We start from the raw sequence: 25385 nt of genomic DNA, 5'->3' as shown, positions 1-25385 counted from the left end.
AAACGTGCATCTCTTTTTCTGGGAAATGATGCATAATCAGTATAAGTTTTATGAAATGTGTTAGGCAGAAACCTGTGCAGTTCCCTTAGGGACCACTGCAAAAGATTTAAGACTACAGGTGTTACCAGTAAACCCACTTGGTAGCAGTCTGTACCACCCAGATTTACCTGGTAGCTGTGGCTGAGCAGCCAGACTTCCCTCAAGAAGAGTTAGGCAGTATGCAAAGTATACTCAATAGGCACTCAGATACAATAATACAAGCAAACACTGGCCAGAGCTTTGGTATCAAAATATATAATTATTTATTTATAAACACACAGTTGAAACACTCCAGCACTCTTATTGTAAAATATTCTAAACACAGTTACTATTATGATATATACACCCCTTCCTTTTTCCCTTATTAGAAAATCACAGCAAGACACCGCTTATTTTCATACAGAGGTGAGCGCTTAGAGGAGTTTGACCAGCAGTGTTTTAGGACAGGTCAAATTAGATATCCAATATGAGAGTCAGTGATTCCAAGTCTTTAAAAATCAGTGCTACCTCATTTCATTTACATTCTTTAGAGTCTCAGTAGAAAAGGTCACAGCCCTTGGAGTGTAGGTCTGCCAAAATGGAGCGGGAGGGAGCGTTGGTCTTTGTGTGGCAGAGCAAGTCTAGTTTCCCAGTCTGATCAAGTGATGGATGGCAAAGTATTTTTTTGTTTAGAGCATAATGCGTGTTAAGTAGGGATCCCTCATTCTGGAGACCCAGGACTCGTTTTGGGAGATGGGGGAAGTTGGGAATAACCAGGGGCTCTATTAGGGACACGGCTGCAACATCCTCAGATTGTCCCCTTTGCTCTCTCTAGTCCTTAGTCCGACCTGGCACTGCCTTCGGTTCATCCAGTAAAGCCAATAAACTATGTCCCTGCCTGGTTATGTTAGATTTTCCTAGTCATCCTCAGCTGCGTCCTGGGATGAATAGATTGCGTTTCACCCAACACTTTTCTCTCGTCTTTTCAGGCTCTCCATTTTCTCCCAGGTGCCCAGTAGGTACTAGCTTCCTTCCATTCTCTCCCCTGGACACAGTGCCCCATTATTGCTTTAACTTCTCCTTTTACAGTCACTGGGGTCTACAACTAACTTTCCAGGAGCCAAACAAGCATGTCCTCTGACCCATCAACCATTCACTTGAGAGATCCTTGCAAGAGGCGCAAATGGAATCTTATTTAGGTGCACAAGAGCCATGTGCGACAGTGGAGTTGATAGATTTATTTTCTCCTAGAGACAGCAACAAGCAATCATTCTTTAGGGGACACCAAGGCTTCAGGTGTTTGTGGATGTAGGATCTGTGACAGGAGCCATGCTATGATAGCAAAACCTATTCATAAGGCTCAAATGGTTAAGGCGCTACCCAGGCAATCAAGTGGTCATCTACTTGCAATGACTGCCTCCCCTTGTATCAACACAATTCACCCACATCTCACTCACAAATAAATGTACAGTGTTTTACAGACTCAGCCTATACCAACTAAGTGGGATATTGAAAAAGAGAGAACTCTACAGAGAAAAACTATTTATATGATACAGCTGGTGTATTGACTGGGGACAGCTGTTCCGCCTCGCCAGAATCAATACACCAGATATAGACATGCTGGAGAACTATAAAAGGCTCGGAGCTATTTAGTTTTGATTTTGATCATACTTTCTTCCTGAGATTTTATTGGAAAGAGCTTGAAATGCATGTGGGAGCAGGGGGGTGATACCCAAGGAGAAAGCCAGTGCTAAACAAAATACAAAATGTGCATTTAAGGGATTATTAAAGTGATATTTTTGGTACCATACTAATGTATTTTAAGGATCAACTTAGAAACCCTCAATGTCTCCAGAGGAGCACTAGATGAAGAGCCTGCAGAAGTAGTACTGCTGGTACCGTTTTTATTGTAACCTCTGCTTTGGAAAGCAAATGTGACTCATTGCAAGTAAGTTGAATGGAGAGCTGGATCTGGTTCAGAAGGATGAGGGCAAAGGTCTATGAACAGGAAGCACACGGAAAGACAGCTCAATGTTTAGACTGACAATCAGATGTTTGGCATGGTTTGCAATATTATCCAGAAGGGGAACGTGTTCTCAGAAAACTGGACATACAAGTACTTTATAACAAATATTAGAATAGAAATATACTATAATTTCTAACTACTAAATGGAGAAAATGATCATTCTGACCCTTACCCGAATTTTGCAATGTGATAATAATCCCCACATTGGTTGGGCACAAGCTTCGAGCTCTGCTGCAAATGCTGCATAGTAGGTCTGAGATTCAAATTCCACATGCTCATTTAGTTCACGCTTGTTCAAATTCATACCTAAAAAATGCAAATAATTCCTGAGAAAGCATAGCAGCAAACACCAAGTAACAATAACAATTGCCCTTCTTGGAATTAGACAAATACCTGCACAAAGACAGTTGCAGCCGTAGCAGCATTTTGCAGCATTTTTAACCATGTTATTTAATATATGAAAGGGTTGTCCCACTGGTCCAGAAGGGGAAAAGCTAATAGAATGGAAGCAGTCGAGAGGAATTACCAGTTTGTGTGATTACTTTTCCATCCATCACATTTTAATGGTTGTAGCATGAAAATCCATACCCACAACCAATGTACTTCATGCAGGATCTAGGTGTTTCAGTCAAACTTCCATGCACTCGTAATAAGACGTGCTGCAGCATGGTGGGCTGCTTTTAAGGGAGCCAAGTGAGCAGCTGGGAACCCTAACGGGAGGGCATTTCCGCCCCTCCCACCCCCATCGATGTGTGAGACCAAAGGTACCTGCACTACAGTCCAGATGTTCTGCAGAGGGATGAAGGGTGTTATTTTGCAAATGGCGGAGAATTGGAGCCAGGTCATTTGGGCTTTCTTGGCTATGGGTTTCTGAAAGGCCAGTGCCGTTATCACAGTTACTTAAGGGAGAACGCCTTCGGATTGTGTACTGCTCATTACACTGTGCTAAAAATCTTATAGGTACCATGACATTTTAAGATGGGGAGTGGGGAATGATACATTAGAAGTGGGCAAATAGTATACTGTGGAGTAAAATACTTTAACTTTGAAGTGAAATCAGCACAGTAATCACCATGATCAAAAGTACCTGTACAATATTGCTATAGTAATATTAACCCATGAATACGACTAATGGCAATACGCAATTCAAGGCAATTAGTTTTGGAGGATAACTGCAGCAAGTGGCCATAACCATAGCCATCATTCAGGAGAATATTAATTATGTTTTAATTAATTTGATTGTGATTTGAAATACTAATCTTTCACACAAACAATACAAGATATAAAAAGAAAAATAATCATAAAATATCAGGAGAATTGTTAGCACAGGCCCTAGTGGCCATCTCCACAGACTGCTTACGGCAGTAGCTGAATCTGTTCTGCTCTTGCACTCAGGGGTGGAAAGTTGTGCCGCTGGAGTAATACTGGTCATTTGCACAGATTACAGATGTTAATCAGAGCCACAAGAGCTGGCAAACTCCTTTGCGTCTGGCAGGCTAAGATGCATGCTCTCATTTTCCTCTGCCACATTCAAAGGTGGGTGCATTATTGGAAAATGGTTCTCATCCCCTTCCTGCAGTGCCCAGCTCTTGCAGAGTCCTATTCAGTGAAAACATTCCCTGACCAAGAAGATACTAGACCAACGTGAGGGAAAATTCATGAAAAGCACTTGACCCGCTTCACCTTCCACACCTGATGCAGGTTATAGGGCACAGCATGCACTAGGTATCTGCGTCATGGGTGGGGAAGCCCCACTGGAGCTCCACTTTTCCACTCAATATCTCTGGAACGCAAGCACCTACAGGATCAGGTCATCAGGCCTGTACTGGAATGTTTAAAAACTATTTGAAGGTAGATATTGTATTCTAATTGTATTGTTTAAAGCGCTGACCTAGCTCAAGAGCAGCGTGGCGCAGTACACAGTGTAGGTAGCCAGTGTTTGGCTGGCATCTTTTAACAGTAGTACAGTACTGTGAGCTGAGGCTGTGCGTCCATTGAGATTAGTCCTTGTTCTGGTGTTGTTGAAAAAGCCATGGTTTGAGAGATTTGAAAAACTGGATCATTATGGGGCGTGCTGAGCAGATACCAGGATTGAGTTCCAAAAGCTGGGTGCGCGACAGGCAAGGATTGTTTGGGGGTCCTCTCTTTGCAGACACGTTGTGATTTTAGCTGGTTGGTCGATTTGCTGTGCTAGGAGCGTGTGCCTCCAGATATGTGGAGTTTAGCCATCAGGTACGCTGGTGTAATGCTCGGTTGTGCTTTGTATATTATACATGCAGTTTTAAACAATATCCTGGCTTGGAGAGGAAGCCAATGTACTACACATAGGATTTTGGTGTTTCAGTCGAATTGCCATGCACCCGTAATAAGACGTGCTGCAGCATGGTGGCATGCTTTTAAAGGAGTCAAATGAGCAGCTGGGAGCCCTAACACAAGAGCATTTCCCCCATCGATGTGTGAGACCACAGGTGCCTGCACTACAGTCCAAATCTTCTGCGGAGGGATGAAGGTTGTTATTTTGCAAAGGGTGGATATTTGGAGCCAGGTCATTTGGGCTTTCTTGGCTATGTGTTTCTGAAAGCACAGATAGCCGTCGGTGGTGAAGCCGAAGGATTTAGTTGAATCTAAAGACCCCGGGATCAAATCCTTCTAGGTATATATCATTAAGCCATTGTTAAACAAGTTGTTTAGTGAGGGGACCGATGAGGATGAATTGGACAGGCTACGTTTGAGGTAGGCAGTCGATATCCAGGAGTGGATGAGGACTAGGTAATTAGGTAATTACGGAGACAACGAATGTCCTGTGGGCTTTTTACTGTCATGTACAACAGAGTATCATCCACGTATTGGTGGATGGCCATATTGGGTGCTTTGAGGAGTGTGCCCAGAGGCTCGATGCAAAGGTTAAAAAGGATGGGTGAAAGGATGGCGCCTTGGGGCACTCTGCAGGAGATGGAGTCGGTTGGAACGCCAAATGTTCATCTGGACAGCCTGGAGTCTGATCAAGAGGTAAGCCAATTCAGACCCGTGCTAAAGAACCCCATCCCGTCATCGTGGAGGGAGAGGAGAATGCAGTGGTCGATGGTGTCGAATGCAGCCGAGTGGTGACCAAGACAAGGAGGCATGAGTCACCCTTCAATCAATGATCACCATGCAGTACAGATAATATTCTGGGTAACTTCACCTGTTAAGCAGTGCTTGGTAGGCAGGTCGAGAAATTACAAAGTTGTTTCACCTGCATTGAATTATTGTTCTTTATGGTGTATTCATGATTTAGTTCATATATTTTTTTTTATCAGTTTAGGACATAATTTGATACTTTTTAAAATAAATTATGCCCTCGTGAGGGGGGGCGCTGTTGTGCACAATGAAGATGGCTGCCTAATCTGAGGGCTCCTGCGCCGGCAAAAAATCCTGCATCTAATTATCCTTTCTGAGGCCGCCGCGAAACGTAAGAATCGGTACGCGGATACATCTATATCCCGTCCCCGGTTCATGAAAATCCTGGACTGCTACTATGTGAAACGCCGGAGCTTGGGGAGCGGAGAGCTTTGCCGGCCCTCGGCACGGGCGCAATTCGCCGGAGGGCTCCGTGTGGCATCAGCTGGAGGCCGCGGTCTGACGCCAGGCCAGAAGAGGGTGGGGCCTGTCGATACAATCCGCGCCCCGCGGCCGAATACAGAGCTCCGTGTGACGTCCCGGCAGCGAGAAGAAGCGTTGCCATCGGGCTGGAGCTTCGGGGTCCTCACTGGCTCTACGACGCCCCGTTGAGAACCGTGGAGCAACTATCCTGCAGCTGGCACAAGGCCCGAGCGGTTTTTTGGGACACAGACCGCTACGCGCCCACGGTAAGCGAACTGTGGCTGCAGCCGTGGCCCGGGGGTCCTGCCGGCTCACTGCTCACTGAAAATCACACCCAAATGAACTGATAATCACCCGGACTCCTGCGGGACGCCGCCACTGAAAACTTGGGAGGTGTGAGCTGCATCCGCCGTTGGTGCTGAGGCTTTGGTCCTGCTAACGTCCTTGCTTCCACGGATAGTCGCACCAGCGATACGTCCTGAGACGGATCCCCGCACCCTCACGGGATACTGCCCGCACCGCTGTGCACCACACCATCAAGCTCGGTTGTGGGTTGAGGAGGTGACTGTACTGGTGCTGCGGGGACCTGGCGAGCTTGGCCTTCAATACGCACCCGACCTCGCACGTGTAGAGAGGAGGTACATGTTGCGGTTGCTGGGAAGGAAGGGAGGTGATGCCCCCAACACGAACCGTGGCTGAGGGGCGCACTGCACTGGGCTGCCCTGAGGTGCACACCGGACCCTGATCCTGTACTGGCTTACTAGATGGTGGGGACTGTCTGAGATATAGCACTTTAGACAGGGGTACAACGAACTGTAACAACCCCTTCCCAATTAGCCTGCGTGGATGCTGGAACTCCTGAGACGCTCCCCAGAACCATACCATTGATCAGCGGTGCTACGTGGGAGGGCACAGTCCATAAGTGCTGATACGCCAGGAGCTAGGAGCTAGGAGACACGTTGGAACGCTGTATTGAACCCAGCAGAGGCAGGCAGGTGCTACAGCCAGGGATAGACACTGCAACATAACATACTGTGGCGGGAGACATGGGCGAACCCCAAAAACTGGGAAAGGCAGGCAGAACCCCTAGCAACAAGAAGAAAGGCCTCATGGACGTCTACACTGCCAGTCAGACACAGTCTACTGCTGCAGATATGTCCAATAATAGTAGTGACACTGCTACCCCGGAGAATGGTGATTAAGAGGATAGATTAACAACAATCGTCCAAGATGGCTTCCGGGCAGACAACACTAAGCTGTGCGACAGTCTCCACCATTGGCTCCCTAAAGCCCAGAAGCGACAAAAAGTACACATGTAACTGAAGCGGAACAGAGAATAAGCACCAACCAAGATGCGATTGCAAGCCACAGTCATGACATAACCCAACTCAAGGCGGAAATGTCAACAATCCGAAATAAATGTGAGGACCTCGAATCCAGATCGAAACGTAACAACATCCGAGTGGTGGGCGTGGCGGAAACATTCGGAAAGGGCCAAATGGAAAAACAACTAGAATTGCTCCTTAAAATGATTTTCGGCCAGGACGCATTCTCTGAACATTTCCTGATTGAGAGGGCGCATCGCATGCTGGCCCCGGTTCCCAAGCCCGGGGCACCGCCACGTACTATAATCGCGAAACTCCTCAACTACAGAGACAGGGACTCAATTCTGCGTATGGCTAGAGAGGCTGGAACATTACACCATGAAGGAAATCGGATACACATATAACCCGACTTTTCGGCCGGTGTTCAAGCAAGTAGAAGATCCTATGAGCCGGTCAAGCAACTGCTGAGAGAACGACAAATACCATATGCTCTAATGTTCCCTGCCAAGATGAGAATTCAGCATGCGGGCAAGGCGCATTTTTTGGAGTCCCCAGCTGAGGCCACACAATATACTGAGGCTTCTATACCCCTTCCACCCAGGGGTGGTAGACCGTCTCAAAATAACAGACCCAAACCAGAAGATTAAGGTACATTTGGTGAATCCAGAGACTGGCTATACTGCTACACCTTCATGGCCATAGTCCTTGTTGTTACTTTATTATGGCGGCCGAATTCTATATGGCTGACGGTGTTGTGGAATCGATTGGGCGGTCATGTGAGGCAACATGCCACCCCTGGAATGATCCAAGAGTTTGCTTGGGTACATCGTCGAGTTGGGGTTGATGATGAGGGTGGGTGGGCAAGGGGAGGTAAGGAATGTTGGTTGACCTTTGGTAGAAAAGATTTCGCCGATGGGAGAAGTTTTGGTCGCCCGGAGAAGGTAGACCCAGAGTACAGTTGTTCCATGGTTGAAAGTTTGTTTTATGTTTTAAAAGTTGCTTCTCGGGGAATAGCGCTTGCCGCCTGGCACATGTTGCACAACTTTGTTGGTCATGGACTCGGAAAGATTTGCTATTACATGATACTGGCGATGGGAGGAGAGTGAAACTCCTTACTTGGAATGTCAGGGGACTAAATATCCATATGAAAGTCAGGAAAATATCTAATTATGTTACCAGGCATGGTCCATCTATATTAATGTTGCAAGAGACACACACAATGGGGAGCAATAACCTACACATAATGCCCAAATGGGGTTCCCAGCGTTTCTACACAGACTATTCTACGCAGGCCAGAGGGGTGTTTACTCTTCTTCATCCAGGCTTGGGGTTCGGGTTGGAGGGGCATAAGGCTGACCAACAGGGAAGATATGTGGTCGTTTGGGGCAGACTTGCAGGACACCAAATACTCCTGGTTAATACATACGGGCCCAATATAGACGTCCCCTCATTCTATGTGAATATGTACCAATTGATCACTGCCTATGGTTTCTCTAATGTAATACGGGGTGAGGACTTCAACGTGGCGCTGGACCCAGTACTGGATAGGTCCACCAAGGTTATTAGAGCTCCTAGCAAAGTTGCCTCCACCCTGGGTAACATTCTTACACAGTTGTCAATGGTGGACGCCTGGCGTGTGATGCACCCGGGAGACAGAAGATATACCTTTTACTCCTCGCTCCATGACTCTGAATCTAGGATTAATTACTAGTTTGTTGCATCAGCCATGTCCTCTGCGCTGCAAAACTGAAATTCTGCCCCGTACGCTTTCTGACCACTCCCCAGTTATGATGGAGTTGAGGATTCAAGACACCCCTTGCCCCGCTAGAAGATGGAGAATACCAAGTGGAATGTTGAGTGACCCGGGAGTGGTGGAAACACTGCATGTTGAGATAGCAGAATTCCTCAATAATAACTTGGGAACGGTAAATAGATACTCCACTGTGTGGGAATCATTCAAAGTTTGTGTCAGAGGGATACTACTGTCTATGTCGGTTGGCATGTTAAAAAGCGTTTGTGCGGAACTGGCGGTCATAGAAAGTAAACTAGAGGTACTAGAGGGGAAATGTTCTCGGACCAGTAATAAGGAACTGCTAGCGGAAATACATGCACACCTACAAGAATTCGATAAAATGGCCGCTAGAGAAGTTTGTTACATGGCAGGCCCCGTGCGAGCACGTAGGTTTGGAGAAGGCAACCAAGCCGGCAGGACACTCTCTAATCTTTTGAAGTATGATATGAAACCACACCACATAACTAGTATACAAACTACACAGGGTGAGGTGCTAGTTGGGGAGGAGGAGATAAACAAGCCATTTTTTTCGACTTTTATACCAAGCTATACTCGAACCAAGATAAAAAAGCACCTGAAGACATTGAAAATTATCTTTCAGCCCTCCACCTTCCCCAGCTTTCAGAAGCAGATCACTTAGCGTTTGATCAACCGATATCGGCGGAGGAGGTTACAGAGGCCATTAAGGCATTGGCTTCTGGTAAGGCACCCGGATCTGATGGGATTGGAGCAGAATTCTATAAAGAGTTCCGTGATGATCTTGTCCCGGTACTTCTCAAGGTGTGGGAGGAATCCCTTGAATGTAATATATTACCCCAACTATGAGGGAAGCAGTGATAACAGTGCAACCCAAGCCGAGACAACCCCCACAAGATGTGTCTTCTTACAGGCCCCTATCACTCATTAATACGGATGGCAAAATATTTGCAAAACTGATAGCCAATAGACTTTTACCGGCGGTCCCCGGACTGGTCCACCCCGACCAGAATGGGTTTATTTCCGCCAGGTCCACAGCCCTGAATCTCCGCAGACTCTTCCGTCTGATGGCGCAGATCGACCCCCAAGAGACACGCAGCCGCCATTTCCTTAGATGCTGAGAAGGCGTTCGATTCGGTTTCCTGGGTATATCTCCTCAAGGTACTGGAGGCATTCGGGCTAGGGCCGGGCTTTATTAGATATGTTAATCTGCTATATACTAACACCACATTAGGTATGTGGGGATCCTGGTATCCAGAGATAGGAACACACTATACCTTGATAATCATGAAGCTACTCTGCAGACCATCAGTACGAAGCTTCAGTTATGGGGGCGTTTGCCGATATCTCTACACGGCAGGGTACCGGTCCTTAAGATGGTAATTTTGCCCAAGCTGCTCTGTTTGTTAATATTCCCATATGGCCGGGTAGACCCTTTTTTGCAAAGCTCCGATCCATGGTAGTGACTTTCCTTTGGAATGGGAAAACTGCTAGAATCAGATGGGAAAGGAGGACAGACATACCTCATGGGCGGCATAGAGGCTCCTGACTTTGAGCTGTATTATCATGTAGCTCAAGCACAATTTGCAAAACACTGGTACGATACTGCGCAGGAGACACCCCACGCGCTTATAGAGGAATACACTACACATCCCACGAACATTCAATCAGTTATATTTGACACACAATATAAGGACACATGCGAATATAACCCAGTTAGCTGTACGGTTAAAGCGTGGGAAGCTATATACAGAAGATTGCAGATAGACACACCATATAATCCAGAGATACCTCTCTGGAACTATCCAGGTATACCCCCCACACATGATAGCGCAATACAAGAAGCCTGGGACCCCAATATGCAAATGAAGATTGGAGATATGTTCATAAACTGCAAATTTGTGTCCCTAGGGGAAATATTAAGAGCATTTGGAAGTGGGCCACTCAGAACGCTTCAGTATTACCGCATGCGGTCTACATTCCAAAAAAAGTGGCCGCTGTTCCCTGATGAACCCCAGACACACCCATGTCTACAGGTAGTTAACCACTGTGGGAGCCCTGGGAATATCTAGGCTTTATGCGGAGGCACAGGCCCAGACCCCCACTGTAAACCCTGTGAAAGAAAAATGGGAAAGAGACTTGCAGATGCCTATTGACGACGAGAAATGCCGTAGATACTGTTCATTGACTAAGGGGGTCTCCCTAAATGCTGGCCTGCGGTTGATCCAATTCAAGATACTGAACAGGTTGCACTACACCCCAAGTAAAATAGCGTAATTTACTCCGAATGTCTCGGATGCATGCCCCAAGTGTAACATGCCACAGGCAGGGGACTTTCATATGTACTGGGAATGTCAGCTGGTGTTGAATTTTTGGGGAAAAGTTGCTGAATTGCTCAATGAAATAACTCCGATCCCCCCAGACCTGAAGCCCCAGAAATACTTATTTGGAGATATAGGCAAATGCTCCCAAAAAACTAGACAATGGTTTAACGTTACATGCACAATTGCTAAAAAGGGTATTCTATTGAAGTGGAAAAATACGAGACCACCCGACATGAACCAATTTCTTCGGGAACTGGTGTATGTATATGAAACGGAAGAACAATATGTAATGTCCCGCCCCACAACCTGCAGACCTAAAGATATATGGGGCCCCTTCAGAACCTATTTATGTAACCAGTCCTCTGACGATGACGAATCTACATAATTCTATGTAAATGTCATAACCATGTTGTTTATAACTTGTTTTGTAAATATTTGGTGCGGGAGGTGAAGTGCTATGTATTCCTATGTTGCTGCTAATAAAAAGTTTAAAAAAAACAAAAAAATGATGCCCTCTGGATTTTCCTTCGGATAAACTGGGTTCTGTAATTCCCTATTCTAGAGAGTGGGGATTTCCTGCGCTTCAGTTTCACGAGAAATGAAACGTGACACAATTGAAGTGTGTTTTAACCAATTAAGAGTATTCTTTGTTGAGCCAGGAAAAGTGTTGGAAGCAACTCCTGTAGGAAAGATTTACAAATAAGGAAGTTCTGCATAATAAAAGTGCCTGGCATGGGGCACACAAAGTGGAATCTGCTCCAACAGGTCCAGTGGAGTTTCCCCAAAGTCAAAGTTTGTAGCCTAGTCTTAAGAGTCACCCTGTTCTACAAAACGGTGTCCAAAGATGTGGCAGACAGAAATATCCAAAACCTTGTCTTGACAATTCCTTAGCCTCCCAGCGAATAAGCCAAAAAACAAAAGAGTTCACAAAATCCTATCCTGGAATGTCCAGCCCTAATGTCGAACACAAAAAAAAGGATTTGCTCTTGGGAAGACTCTTCCACAGGTTAATTACATGCCGGACCCTTTTCAGTCTTTCTGCTTTCAAATTGCACGCCAGGATCTCTTCCCATATCTTTGGATTCTCAGACTAGTTCCCTGGCTTCTGTCTCCTAGCTTTGAGCGCTTTTCACTTTATTGCTGTGTTGCCTCTCAATGGCTGTCACTACACGCAACCAGGTAGGTCCCTTCTAGACCTCTTTCTTCTTAGCATTAAGATCAAGCCTCTCATACACCTAATATTTCTCAGTATTTTAGGTTTCGCCTAGAGCATTTCACATTCAAGTCTCTCCTATAACTCTGGTAGGTGTCAAACACTTGTATCAATGTCCCCGGTAGTAAGTAATGCCACCTTATACCAGTGACAGTATCGGTCTCTTGGCAGGGAGCAGCGAGAAGCACGTCCTGCTGCTGCTGGGCTAACCTAGCTCCTTTTATAGTGTTTTAATACAATGGGATCTTGTGTCTCCACATGTGATTGGTAGGACTTCAAGCGTTAAGCATTGTGAGTTTTGATTTCATATTTTGCCTGGTTTCACTTAAAGGACCTTTAAATACGTAACAAGGAGTCTCTACGCATTGGTTAATTAATGATCTTGTTCCAATCGGTGGTTCTGTGGCATTATAGCAGCAGAGTGACTTTGGCACCATCTTGAATCCTTGCCCATAGCAGCTCTTTGTCTGCAGCACCCACGTCTTCCCAGACTTGGAGCGGACTGCTGTGGCGCTACTGCTATATGTGGTACACAGTCATTCTGTTTCGTGGCTTTTCTCAACAGGTAAATTCAAGAATTGCTATTATCATAAAATGTAGCCTACGCAAATGGACGTGAAGCACTTCTTGGCACTCCTGTCTCCTACCGCCCAAACTGTTTGAGAAGGGTCTGCAAGTTACACTCCTAATTAAGAATTGTGCTATGCAATATCTGTCGTGGGGTAGTCCAGTGTCTTGGTAGTGGTGGCATGCCTACAGGATCCCGCTTCATCCATCCTCTGGAACGTACATCGTTTAGAAGCCGGAACAACTCAGGTCCATGCAGCTTCCCCACCTTGAAGTTTAGGTTGTGGCCTTCTGTGAACTCACCATTGCAATCTTCAATTCAATTGCCCTTAATTTTACTGTTCTAAACAAGTATTGAATGAAGTATGGCTGAAAATTAGAGCAGAGGGATAACTAAGGAACACTGTTTCCACGTAGCTATGCCCCCAAGTTATACAGCCTGATTCATGGAATTATTTGCGTGAGAAATGCAGATTTGCGCACCTTTCTGCCCGAAAATCCCTGTTTGAAGTATAGGGATTTTCGGGCAGAAAGGCGTGAAAATCTGCATTTGTCACACAAATAATTCCATTAATCAGGCTGATAGTCTTTTAAAGCCCCTAACTAAATCATGTTAGACAAAATAATTTTTGTTAGGCAAGAGAAAACAGAACATACACAATAATTAGAAAATTGCTGTTGTCGGTAAATGCCCAGTTATTAAAAGAAGCCATCAAAACGGAATAATCCAAAATGGGACCCTTAAATGTTGTAAGGTTATTTTATATAACAATATTCCCACTTAAAAGTGTTTTATGCCAGAGTTCAACAGATTTCGGAAACTATATAAACATTCAACAAAGCTGACTAGCAGCACTTCAAATGACCTCTATAACATATTTTTCATCATACAGACCAATAACAATTTTTAATTGTTCTCATTAAAAAGCAATTCACGTATTCACTATTTGAATGCAATAACTCAATTTGACAACTCACCTTGAAAAAATGATACAAAGTTCATCCAAGTCACCAATAGACCATGATCCTCCAAGAATTTCTTGGCTACACTTTGATGTGAAAGGATATTAATGAAATCACTAACAAGTGGCCAATATGTATTGTTCTTCAAGAGCGCTTCTCCACAGTTTACAACAACATGGAGACTGTTTTCTTCATCTACAAAAACAAAAGATATTTGCTCATATGCGATTATATAGCAGTTGTCAATTTAAACAGTTCATCACATTTCTTAAAGATATTAAACAACTCATTTGTTTTTTATTTTCTTAGTAAGGCATTCATAAAGGTGAGGTACAAGTTACTCATTATATAAACTCTTGTACTGGAAGTCCTGTTCCCAGCTCTCCATCTCTAGACTCATGATGTCCTTCAACAAACCCAAAACGGTCTTTGCCCCACCAGCAAACACATAAAAACAGAGACTAGGGAGTATATTCACCAATGTGCTCTGTCAGCTCATGATTTTGCCTTCTCCCTGAAATTCAGTCAGTCAATGTAACTGTCTTGCCATAGCAGACAGAGACATTGTGTTAGAGAGTGGTAAAGTTTGGAGTGTAAAGAGCCAAGAACTATTAGTAAAACAGTTACTATTTCTAGTAAAATAAAGTAATCTATAAAATATAGTTCTCCAGCATTAGTACTTTTTAAGATACGCATGCTTATTTGAATATTCCCAACATGTAAATCTTAGTCAAAATCATTGGTATAATTATATATCCACCACATTTTGTATAAATCCCTACATTAAGGCTTTTTCTAAGGTGAGTAGGGCTTGCTTTTTTCCGAAGGGCTCCAGCTCATCACAATCCAATCCTCCAGCCGCACAGATTGTCATTAACAAATGTAAAGTCATCTTCTGCAGAGGCTGGTAGCATTGCATTTGAACCTATGAAAGAAAGCAATGCTGCAGAACTAGATTTCCAGGTTAGTTATGATTTTCTCCAGCATTGGATCTTTGATAGATTCACATGCTTAGTTAAATAGAATCATCAGCACTGATTACCTGGGCGAGGTGTGTGTGTAGGGGGTTCAGAGGCTTCCTTCAATTTAATATATTTTTCAAGAATGTTTGTCCTACAGCTCTTAAGCATCTTTAAGTCATTCTTCAAGCAGCAATACTTACAATCCACTCTTAAGTCTCCCTCCACAGTGCTACTTTACAAATCTCTCTAGCTAGGGTTTCACTAAGAAAACCACTGTTGCTGCCTTTGTTCTTTGTACCGCAGTGATGTTTTTTCATCGTTATAGCAACATTCTGTGCTGCCCATCAATTGTTTGACTATCACAGCTTTTGTAATGGTTGACCCTTCTTGAATGTACCATAACAAATAATGTTAACATTTTTTGTGTGGAAGGTTTGGTACCATTTATATAGTAACTAAATTTTCTATTTGTCAAACCTTGCTAAATGCCTCATATTCATGCTATTGCAGGGTTCTACAACCGTTGGCTGACCAGATGTTTTGGACTGAAACTCCCACAGCCGTAGCCAGCATAGTCTATGGTGAGGGCTCATGGGAGTCCAAAACGTTTTGGAGTGCCGGAGGTTGCAGAACCCTGTGCTAGAGCCACCACTTCCACTTGCTGTCATCATAGGTCAGCGGCTGCCTCAAATGCCCCATTAATACCATCCAATACCTATTAATGCTTCATTTGCACGCAACAGTCCCCATTTGTCATGTGCAGCCTCACATATTCCTGCTCCAGCCACGTGCATCATAAAATGCCCTAGAGGCCGGTAATTGCCTCATACACAAGCTATACTCAATATCAGTGATTTACAATAGAAAACTATATAGCTACCCAACAGCTAAGTCATGTGATGGCTAAGCCAATTCCTACACTCTTGAGCACTGAATATTAATCATTTATTGTTATTCTGAGATTTAAATACCTAGACCAATTGCACCCATAGCATAGATAATATAAAAATTGAAAGAATCCTCAATGAACATCATCTCTGTGCCTTGACCAAAACAGCGCCTCACAATGAAGATCCCTGTTTTGACCCGGTTAGATGCATTGATATGCCCATCGAATTAGGGAGTACACTTCATCTGTGTATTTGAGATGCTAGCTGGTAAACTCTGTACACTTGAGGAGTAAAAGTAAACTACTGTCTTCTCTGTTGAGAGGTTTGCAGCGAGATCTCACTATACAAAAACATAATTTCTTGTTTTACTTATTTCAAGAAAAGTCAAGAGGACTTTCATAGGACCTGAGACCTCAAGGCCCACGTACAAACAGAGATAATTAAAAGTAAATCTGTGACAAAATGACAACAGCAGTGCAGGAGTACAATGATGAGCTTTGGCTAAACTGCCTAGTCAGCCCTCACACTTCTACAAATCAATAGTGATCACAATCAAAGGTAAAACAGTAACAGCTAAGAGATATACTGCCTTCTCCCGTTGTGGTAATGTGGGACGAGGGAATGCTATACTCCTAGGAGTGTGAATGTGAGACAGTAGTACCCCAAACAGCAATGGTACAGCAGTTCTAAAAATAAACCAATGGCCAACCAAGGTTCTATAAACAAATATGCACTTTAATTAAACAAATCAACCATAGAACAAACTATTAAAAACACTATAAAAACCCATCACTGTAAAAGAAGACAGAAAAAGCAGATGTATGTGTAAGCACTTGGAATACTTGAGCAAGTAGGAAAAAGGAATGTGACGATACGTCAGATCGCGTCACTTCTCCCAGCAGAGAGCCCATCTCCATGAGGCTAGGGATGTGAGGCGCTAACCAATAGTTCCCTTAGGGGTGGTAACATGCAGGAGGATCTCATGCAAAGGGACACCTCTCCTGGGAATAAGGATGCTATTGGGAGGCACAGCCGCTTTAAACCCCAACCCGGTAGGCTGACAGGATCTGAACCTTATGGGTCTAAACTCCTATCTAAAACCATGTATTTTTGTGAAACCCTGAGTGTTTAGGGACTGAGATGACGAGAATGATACAAGCAAGCAGGAAAAATACCAGAACAGCTGAAGCCAATAGAATTGACGTTGCATCAGGGCAGTCCCTACTATGTCAGGACATTAGAAACATACTAAGGCAGAAGGGTACTAGGAAGGATACCGGAGAGAACTAGAGAGAACAGTAGAGAGAGAATGATTAAGTGGTTTCTTTTGCATTTCTAGAGCGCATATCCGAAACAGAAGCAGGCAAAAAATTGTATTGCGCCCAGGTAGAACAACGGGAAAGCCAGCATTATCTGCACATTTAATTGAAGAGATAAGTCTGCAATTTTTTTCCTAAATTTTAAAATGGACAACATTTTCTGAAGATCATAGGGTAGAGCATTCCAAGCTCTTCGCCCCGCTCAGGAGAAACGTCGGTCGCCCCATGTCACAGAACTCGATGAGGGAACCACCAGTAGCTGTGGTCGTGAGGGTCGAAGACAGCAAACCGGGTGATAAGCAGACATTTTTTTTTAAAAGTTATCTCGGAGCGTTCACATGGAGGCACCCTCTGTTGTATAGGTAACCAATGAAGGTTGGAAAATGGGAGATGTGTGAGCATCGAGGGGTAGTGAAAATACCAGCCTGACAGCGCAACCTGTTGACGCTGGATTTGCTTTTTTTGGGATTCCCATTAAAAGGGCATTACAAAAGTCTAACCTAGAATTAACCAGTGCACCGACGACCAGAGAACGATCTTTAGGTGAGATCAATGGTAGCAAGGGTTTTACCAATTAAAACTGGTAATATACAAATTTCACAATATCGTTAACCTGCAGTCTGCAGCTTAGGTTTGCCTGCCAAGTACATCCGAGGTTCCTTACTTTTGTGGCAAATGATGTGGAGACCTCAAATAGTTTTGGGTAGAGCAGATATGTTAAAGTTTTAGCCAATTCTTTCTTAAGTGCAAGCAAAATATTCTGTTTTATTTGGATTTAGCTGGAGCTTGTTGGCTACCACCCAGCTCTTTATTTTACTGGCACATGCTAGCACTCTTTTTGTTGCTTCCATAGGTTAATTTAACCACATAAATCTGCGTGTCATCGGCACAGAAATGATAAAGTAATCAAAATTCCGATAAAATATCCAACAGCGGACGAATGTAGATGTTAAACAACAAAAGCGATACTGATGAACCGTGGGGCACTCAATATTTAAATAATAGAGAATTGGGAGATAAAAGTCCTCAATTTAACTTGCTTAGTTTGGCTGTTTAAGAAGCAGGTGAACAATTGCAATGACTCTTTGGAGACCTGGGCCACTGCAGAAAGTCTTGAGATACGTATCTCTAAATCTACTCTATGAAAGGCTGCCGAGAGGTCCAGCGTGACTAGTATGCTGATTTCACCCTCATCGGCAGCCTCACAATATCGTCCCAGACTGACAAAAGTGCCATCTGCCCCGTGACCTGGTCTAAAACCAGATTGATGTAAATCCAAAATCGTCTTCCAGGAAGTCTTGTAGTTGTACAGTAACAATTGTTTCCAAGATTTTAAAGAAAGAGACAGAGAAAGAAAGAAGGGCTTGGCAATCGAAGCCAAGCATATTGCTGAGGGAATAACAGAACGGCCCGAGAGAGAGGCGTGGAGGGTTTGGTGCAGGAGAATGCACAAGGACACCCAGTAGACCACTCCCGTGTTGGAAGGAGAAGTAAAAGCAGAGACTGAAGCATGTGTTCTGTACAAAGACAGAACGCCAAACAATATCAGAATTACACTTAGTGGCCGGCAGGTGAAAATAAGACCACAACCACGAACAAGCAGCCTTTTCCCTGGTGCGACTAGTTCCACTGACTAGTGGAAAGCATCTCCTCAGAGGACAGTCAGAGGTCCCAACAGAAAGACAGTGAACGGCGGTGGTGGGACCTGTAGCGGGAGAACAGTCTGGTCCGACAACTACACTGAGACCGCTACCCTAGGCTTGCTAGAGAGAAATGAGAACGAGTCAGGGAAAACTGAGTGCTGATGGCGCCCACGCCTATGAGAAGGGCGGTCAAAGCCACTATCTATACCAGAGACACGAGCAGCGCCAGTCTCCAGCAATTGGCACCCTGCAACAGAGAAGGCTGATGGAGTCATCAAAAATCCTACCGACCCAGTGAATCATCCGATCCCAAGACAGGTAATGGGAGTTAATGAAAGTCCGAGTGGGGTGGACGAGCTGCTTAAGAAACTCTTTAGACATTCCATGAAACTTAAGGCAACAAGGGAGAACAGTGAATAGTATGAACTAAGAAGACCTACCTCATCAATTGAGAAGAGAAGATGCATTGTCTGTGAACCCGAGACCAAAAATCCCTGAAACGCCATAAAAGGGGGTTATCAACCCTGGAAATTACCACAGAGGGGCCTAAAAGGGTTGGAAACCCCTGCCAAAGGAGAGAATCACTGTATACGCCCCAGAATCGTCTAGGCCTGTCCATCGAGCCAAACCCCAATCATCTTCTGTCGTCACATTGATTAGTCAACACCAGGTCCTGCCAAGGATCCCATCTTTCCAACTCATGTCTTAACTGTGCTGTCCTCAAGATAAGAAGAAAACCCTTATTGTTATTTAGTTTGAACTTGAAAACCAGAAAAAAACAGAATCAAGAACCTTTTGAGTATATAAGCCATAAAGAAACAGAAGACAGCATACCATTGTAGTACTACAGGTCCCTGGCCAGTCCCAAAAGAGGGTGGTAAGGAGTCGTCGAGAGGAACTCCAGGAACAGCATCATCGTGCCAGTGGGACATATCAAGAATTGTACAAAACCTAGAGCCTGTGAAAACTTCCTTATGGGAGCTACATCCCTTATTAAGAACTGTGAAAGATATTGGGGAACCTGCTAGGAAAATTGAGTCATTTGCATAGCCCCACAAAAAACTTTGTGACTGTTTATTTTCTGTTGGGTTACAGAGAACCAAAAAACTTTGCTTTGAACAACCCGAAAGGCGTTTGGATGCTTTACATCCAAGCAAAGGGGTGTCATTCTGCTGGATTACAAACTGTAGCTGGACTTTATGGTGTTTTACGTTAGTGACAGGGATAGAGAAGGAGACTTTGTGACTGAGAAAGTGCCTTTTTAGTTTGACTCACACAGACTTCCTGATGAGCACCAGGCTTTTTTTTAGTTTAGGTAGAGTTAGGGATAGATAGTTGTGTTTTCAGGTAATGATTCGATTTGATTTGGGAGTGACGCGATGTTCCAGATGAGGTTCCATGGGATGTCTGGTTGGTTCGAGGCTTGGTTCAAAAATGCAGTGGTTCAAAGTGGTCTGTAAGGTGTGTTGGTACTCAGGTTGGGCAGGTGACAGGATCTGCTTGAGCGATTCAGTGTCAAACCGATTTGAAAGACGTAAGCAGCAGTTCTAAGTTCAAATAGGAGTGCCAAAGGCAGCACCATGGATACTGGTGGCTCGAAAGTATCGAAGACGGTTCCAATTCGGTTTTAAGTGTTTTAAGCGATGAATTTAGGAGACCTCGCTGCTCTGGCTTCACTGGATGCTGTGAGACCCACTGCAGGGGGGCTTCAGGACAAGGGATTTTCTTTTCAGCCTCTGCTTTCTCAGACTAGAGAGTTTTGCTAGCAGAGTGACAGGTCTTGGTCTTTAGCCAGTTCGTAGCTCTGTGGCAACATGCGGGTCTTGGAAGAAAGACTACGCTGAGCAAACACAAGTTTGAATCCCGAACCTGCGCTTGAAAAATAAAATTAAAATGAGCGTGTTATAAATAACCTGCCCTTCTACAATGAAACTAGCACCTAGATACCTATGGGTTATGTGCGCTGTAAATAAATGCAAAAAAAAACCCAGTGCATCCTGGGAATCGGTGTGGGTAGAGCTTTCCTCTGCCTTGGAACACCCATCTTCTCCTCTGACAAATGGCTTTGGAAAGGACTTTTCATGTCCATCAAGGTCCAAAAGGGAATCAAAGGAGTGAGAGACCCCTTCACTTCCAAGTAAAAGGTCACAGGGGATTGAATGAAAGGAAGCCTAATTTAAGGGGTCCAATTCCTGTCCTTGAGATAAGTGATCCTTGCCTCCAAGAGTGTGTTATTCCGCAGGAAGTGGAGGGGACAAGAAGGAGAACAAAGCCCACAGAAAAGCAAGATGGAGGAATCCTTCCGCAAGTCACTTTGTACTTTCTGACTGTCCTTAACCTACACCCCCCTCGCAAACCTGCCGATTCAAACGCTCTCTGGTGTGCAACTACCTAGTGTGAGGTAGGTCTTTGATATGCAAGTGCCTCTTTGAAGCCAGGCTCTCTGGAGATCTCCTGGCGGGAGCTACCGGGCCTAGCAGGGAGGAGATCTTCCCAGAGAGTCAACAGAGGCAGGAATCTTGCATTTTGTCTCATTCACTGGAATACAGACAGGCTGCCTGGAATTACATAGCCCTCACAGCTGGTATGAGCTCACAGGGTTGACACTGGTGTGATCCCAAATTGATGTGTCTTTAATAATCCTGTCTATCTGTCACCATACAGAAATCAGTGTGGCTTATTCTTATAGTTTATCCTACCACCAGACCGATCCAGGATATTTTAAATCTGACGTGGGCCTATGTCTGCAGGAGCCTTGTACTCCAGCAGCGGTCAAAAGGGCACATGTGATTGGTGCAGCGAACACATATGGGCAGTACGCTTATGGCATGGAGTTTTACGAAAGGGGAGTCTGGTTAGCAGACCACCCTGTTAGGGAGAATTCTCTGTTTAGGCTGAATTTCCTAACCTAGTGAGTCCCCCAGCAGCTTTGCTGGATTTCTGGAGTTTGTTTTTTTCTCCTGCCAAGAGTGAGACTCTTTTCCTCACACTCTTGGACATGATTTGAGGGGTTCCTTTGACTGTTAATGTGTTTTATGGGCTATGGGGTCTTATACTTAATAGGGTCTCATGTGTTTTTACTATTTTTGTTACACAGCACCCTCAGTGCAGTGACACAGGGATGTCATAGTGACACCCCACCATAGACTCCATAACCTGGGACTGACTACTGTCTCCCAGGACATGTAAAGTCAGCATTGGCTTTACAAGTCCCAAATTTAGTAACAGAACCAGTACAAACCATCATAATGTGGAGGTACTGGTAGGGGTAGTTCGATTGCCCCAGGGTCTGTTTTTCGAGGGGTTACTGTGCAGTCCTCCCTCGTCGAGTTTCTGGCTGGTGGCAGTGGTTACCACGCGGAACATTCCTTAAGAATATTCTCTATGGGATTTTCCCAATGTATTTTAAACGCACCACTTTTTGGTGCAATGCTAAAGATACAGCCGGTTTATTTATTTAATATTAATTCACCGGTAGGGTCTTTTTGCCAAAACTCGGTTTTAAAATGGCGTTTGTGTTCGCCTCAGTAACTCCAAACCAAAGGTCGAGCCCTTTGTTCCACTTTTGGCGGGCTTCTACACAGAAGCCCTCCAAAGTGGTGCCACTCTGTCCGGGTACCATAGGGGGTGTGTGAGGGGGGTTTATGCACCTTGGACTAAGTTGCCTTGCTAACCCAAGTCGCACTCTTGCGTGATTGGCCCAAGTGGTGAGCCGCCCCGCTCACCACTTAGCATGTTTGATTGACAGCTAGGTTGAATGAATGGGGGTTTCTTGCATAAAAGCAGGGCTTTTGGGACTGAAACTTCAGAAGTCACCACAGGACCTGAAAATCCAAAGAGGGAGAAGCTGAGCTGACCTGCAACGACGACACCACCGGTGGAGCCCTGCTGAACCGTCTCACCACTTCCTGACGACAGAGGAGATCTTCTTGCCGGAGAGTCTCTTCCCTTTGAGCTGGTGCGGACAACCAGTTTGCTTTCTTTTTCGCCTACCAGAACGTCCAGTAGTCGAATTGCCCGTGCCAAGCACCCCGGAAACCGGATAGCCACTTACCACTGAACCGCGAATAAAAGGACCGCTCCTTTTAATCGAGAACTCCGCGGCTGGTTTCTTCCCTGGCAGTGCAACAACCTTCTGCTTTCCTCCTCGATGAGATCTTCTCTTCCCCCGGACGAAGCACCGACTTGCACCCGCTGCCAGGAACAACTGCCCCCGTTGGAGCGTTCTCACCATTTCAATGTACTGTGTCCGCCTGGCCTCCGTTTCTATAGATTGCTACAAGGTGACAGTAAATCCTTAACCTTCTAGACTGGGCTGGTCTCTTGACCATCTAACTGGTCCCTTTCTGTTGGTCCAACTTCTTTCTGAACCTTTGAGACTTTTGTGCACTTTTCAACCGTGTGACCTTGGACACATTTCGTTCTGATCCTCTTAAAGTGGATCCGGCTTTCTGAACTCTAACTTCACAGTTTTATTCTGCCTTCCTCTCTTGCTGTGTTCTTCTGAAAGTGTTGGTATCTGTTTCAATGTATGCTCTGCCTTTCTCCTCCTTTTAAACCAAATTATTAGAGTGCCATCTACGTTAAGCGCTCACCGCCGTCTGAAAATAAGTGGTGCTTTACTTAAGACTTGCCCAATATTCTTTTAAGGGAGTGTATATAATTTAGTGACTGTTTTTGACTTGCTTGATGTTAGTGCCAGTGTGTTTTTATAGATGTGTTTTTAAATAAAATAATTATATATCTTTTACACCAAAGCTCTGGTCAGTGTTTGCTTGTTTTACTGTGTTTATCGGTCCTATTGTGTATGCTCTGTATACTGCCTAACTCTTCTTGAGAGAAGTCTGACTGCTCAGCCACAACTACCAGGTAAATCTGGGTGGTGCAGACTGCTACCAATTGGGTTTACTGCTAACTCCTGTGGTCTTAAACCTTTTGCAGTGGTCCCCAAGGGAACTGCACAGGTTTCTGCCTAACACACCCTTTCTTAAATAGATTACCAACATAATTGTATGGTTAATGAAAATAAAAAAAAGCAATGGCTTTTACACCCTTCACAGGTGGTAATCCTTCACAAATAACCCTGGTTTACTCCAAAACTGAACAAAGCCAAATCAGACTACCGAAAAAAAGACATCAAAAATTACTTCCACACAAATCAAAATAAATGTAAGAAAAAATATTATTCTAATGTCACATTTACATTAGGCAGTTCCATATCTTTGAAGTTGACAGACATCAGTAATGTTACCCAAGTATACAACTGTAATAAATTGAAGAGAAGTATCTAATTTTGTCAAAGACACATCGATAGGCAACAGATAGCTATGAGAAGAGTATATACCAGTTTAACATTTCTTGCCCTTATTACATAATTGCATAGGTCCCCAACATCCTCCACCCTGGGATCCCATCCATCTTCAGAGTTATTGGTTGACTCAACCAAGGACACCCTGCTTCAGTTAACTCCTTCCACATCCCTAGAACCACACAACATAAGTTTCCAATTTCGCACAGTAAAGATCATGGGCCTGATTCTCAGATGCATTTTATAATAGCACAATCCCATAGGAAAAGGTACTATGAATCAGGCCCCATGTGTTCAAATGGTTCATGAAATAGATAGCTATATATTGGGTAAGTTGCCAAAACCGGGTTCTTTTAGAAATGAAACTGCTGCCGTCTTATTTTTCTCAATGCGAGAGATAGCCATGGCTATAGCCAAGGATATTGGAAAATGAAACGCAGGAAAAAAGCATTTGCAGGGGGAAAAAAAAGCAAAAGTCGTGGTCTTGTGGTGGGGAGGTGGTTAGAGGGTACCAAGGGACATTTGGGAGTTGGAGGGGGTCTAGGGACTGAGTTTGCAAGGCAAAGCTTTCCATTAATAACAGATGTATCCGCGAATAGCCGACATCTCAAAGCAAACTGCATCACAAAGTGTGATTTGGGGGCAAGGGGAGGTGAAGAGGCCCTCTGGGGAGTGAAGTTTTTCTGATGTTCGTGGCTATAAAACCTATAGATAACCATGGCTATCTGTAGTCCATACATAAAATGACTACAGATAGCCTATGATATGTGTAGTTCTGCATGTGCAGCTATAGAACAAAAAGTTTAAAAAATAGATAGTTTGTACAGCTACAGTGACGTCAGAGGTGGAAAAGAAAAATCACTGGCCCTGGACACATTAGGCATCCGGGAACCCCATCCATGCAGTAACCGGTACTGACCCTGCTTAGCTTCAAACCAAGGTAGCGGCTGGCACCCTCAGGCCATGTTGCCTAATAAATTAGCACAAGTTAAAAGACCACTTAGGGCAGCATGGCCTGAGGGGGCAGGTTCCTTCCTCAATTTCAAGCTAAGCAGGGTCGGTCCCGAATACTGCATGGATGGGAGACAGTGCACAGTGCCGGATGTTGTGTGTTTTCTTAGTTTTTAATATTTCATAACACACGGCATGCTCATTATTTTTAAAACGTGCTAATGTCAGTCCTTGAAAGTATTACACTTAGAGAAAATTCTTTTGCCTTTTGCTGAATTGCTTTCTGGTATTTGAAGTTTCCCAGTCAGGATGGAGGAATAATGCCACAATTGCACACTTCTGCCCAACATAGTTCGAGAAGGATTTAAGTGACATTATGGAATGTGTACTTTTCAAGTTATCTTTATAAAGCAGAGTATTGTTGACAGCAAGACATCTGGGAGAGGACGGGAAATGATGAGAGGGTAAGTCATGAGTGTTTGGCCACAATGTGGCAAGAGAGGTTGCAAATCCTGGACACTGGTGG

General features: G+C 44.5%; 1 protein-coding gene across 5 annotated transcripts in view; it reads right to left on the bottom strand.

Annotated features, from left to right (window-relative positions):
* Positions 1–25385, bottom strand: part of UBR3 (ubiquitin protein ligase E3 component n-recognin 3) — a 2710065-nt gene that overhangs the window by 2289213 nt on the left and 395467 nt on the right. For all 5 annotated transcript variants that reach the window (XM_069616177.1, XM_069616176.1, XM_069616178.1 and 2 more), the window contains exons 9-10: positions 13802–13981; positions 2217–2350 (exon numbers count right to left, since the gene is read on the bottom strand). In XM_069616177.1, the coding sequence (XP_069472278.1) occupies positions 2217–2350; positions 13802–13981 (314 nt within the window). The remainder of the gene's footprint in view (positions 1–2216; positions 2351–13801; positions 13982–25385) is intronic.

The sequence above is a fragment of the Ambystoma mexicanum genome, chromosome 9 (genome assembly GCF_040938575.1).
Source record: "Ambystoma mexicanum isolate Mex_15411 chromosome 9, UKY_AmexF1_1, whole genome shotgun sequence".
In the NCBI taxonomy this organism is placed as follows: domain Eukaryota; kingdom Metazoa; phylum Chordata; class Amphibia; order Caudata; family Ambystomatidae; genus Ambystoma; species Ambystoma mexicanum.
The sequence above is the reverse complement of the archived record's forward strand: the minus strand, read 5'-3'. Positions and strand labels throughout refer to the sequence as shown.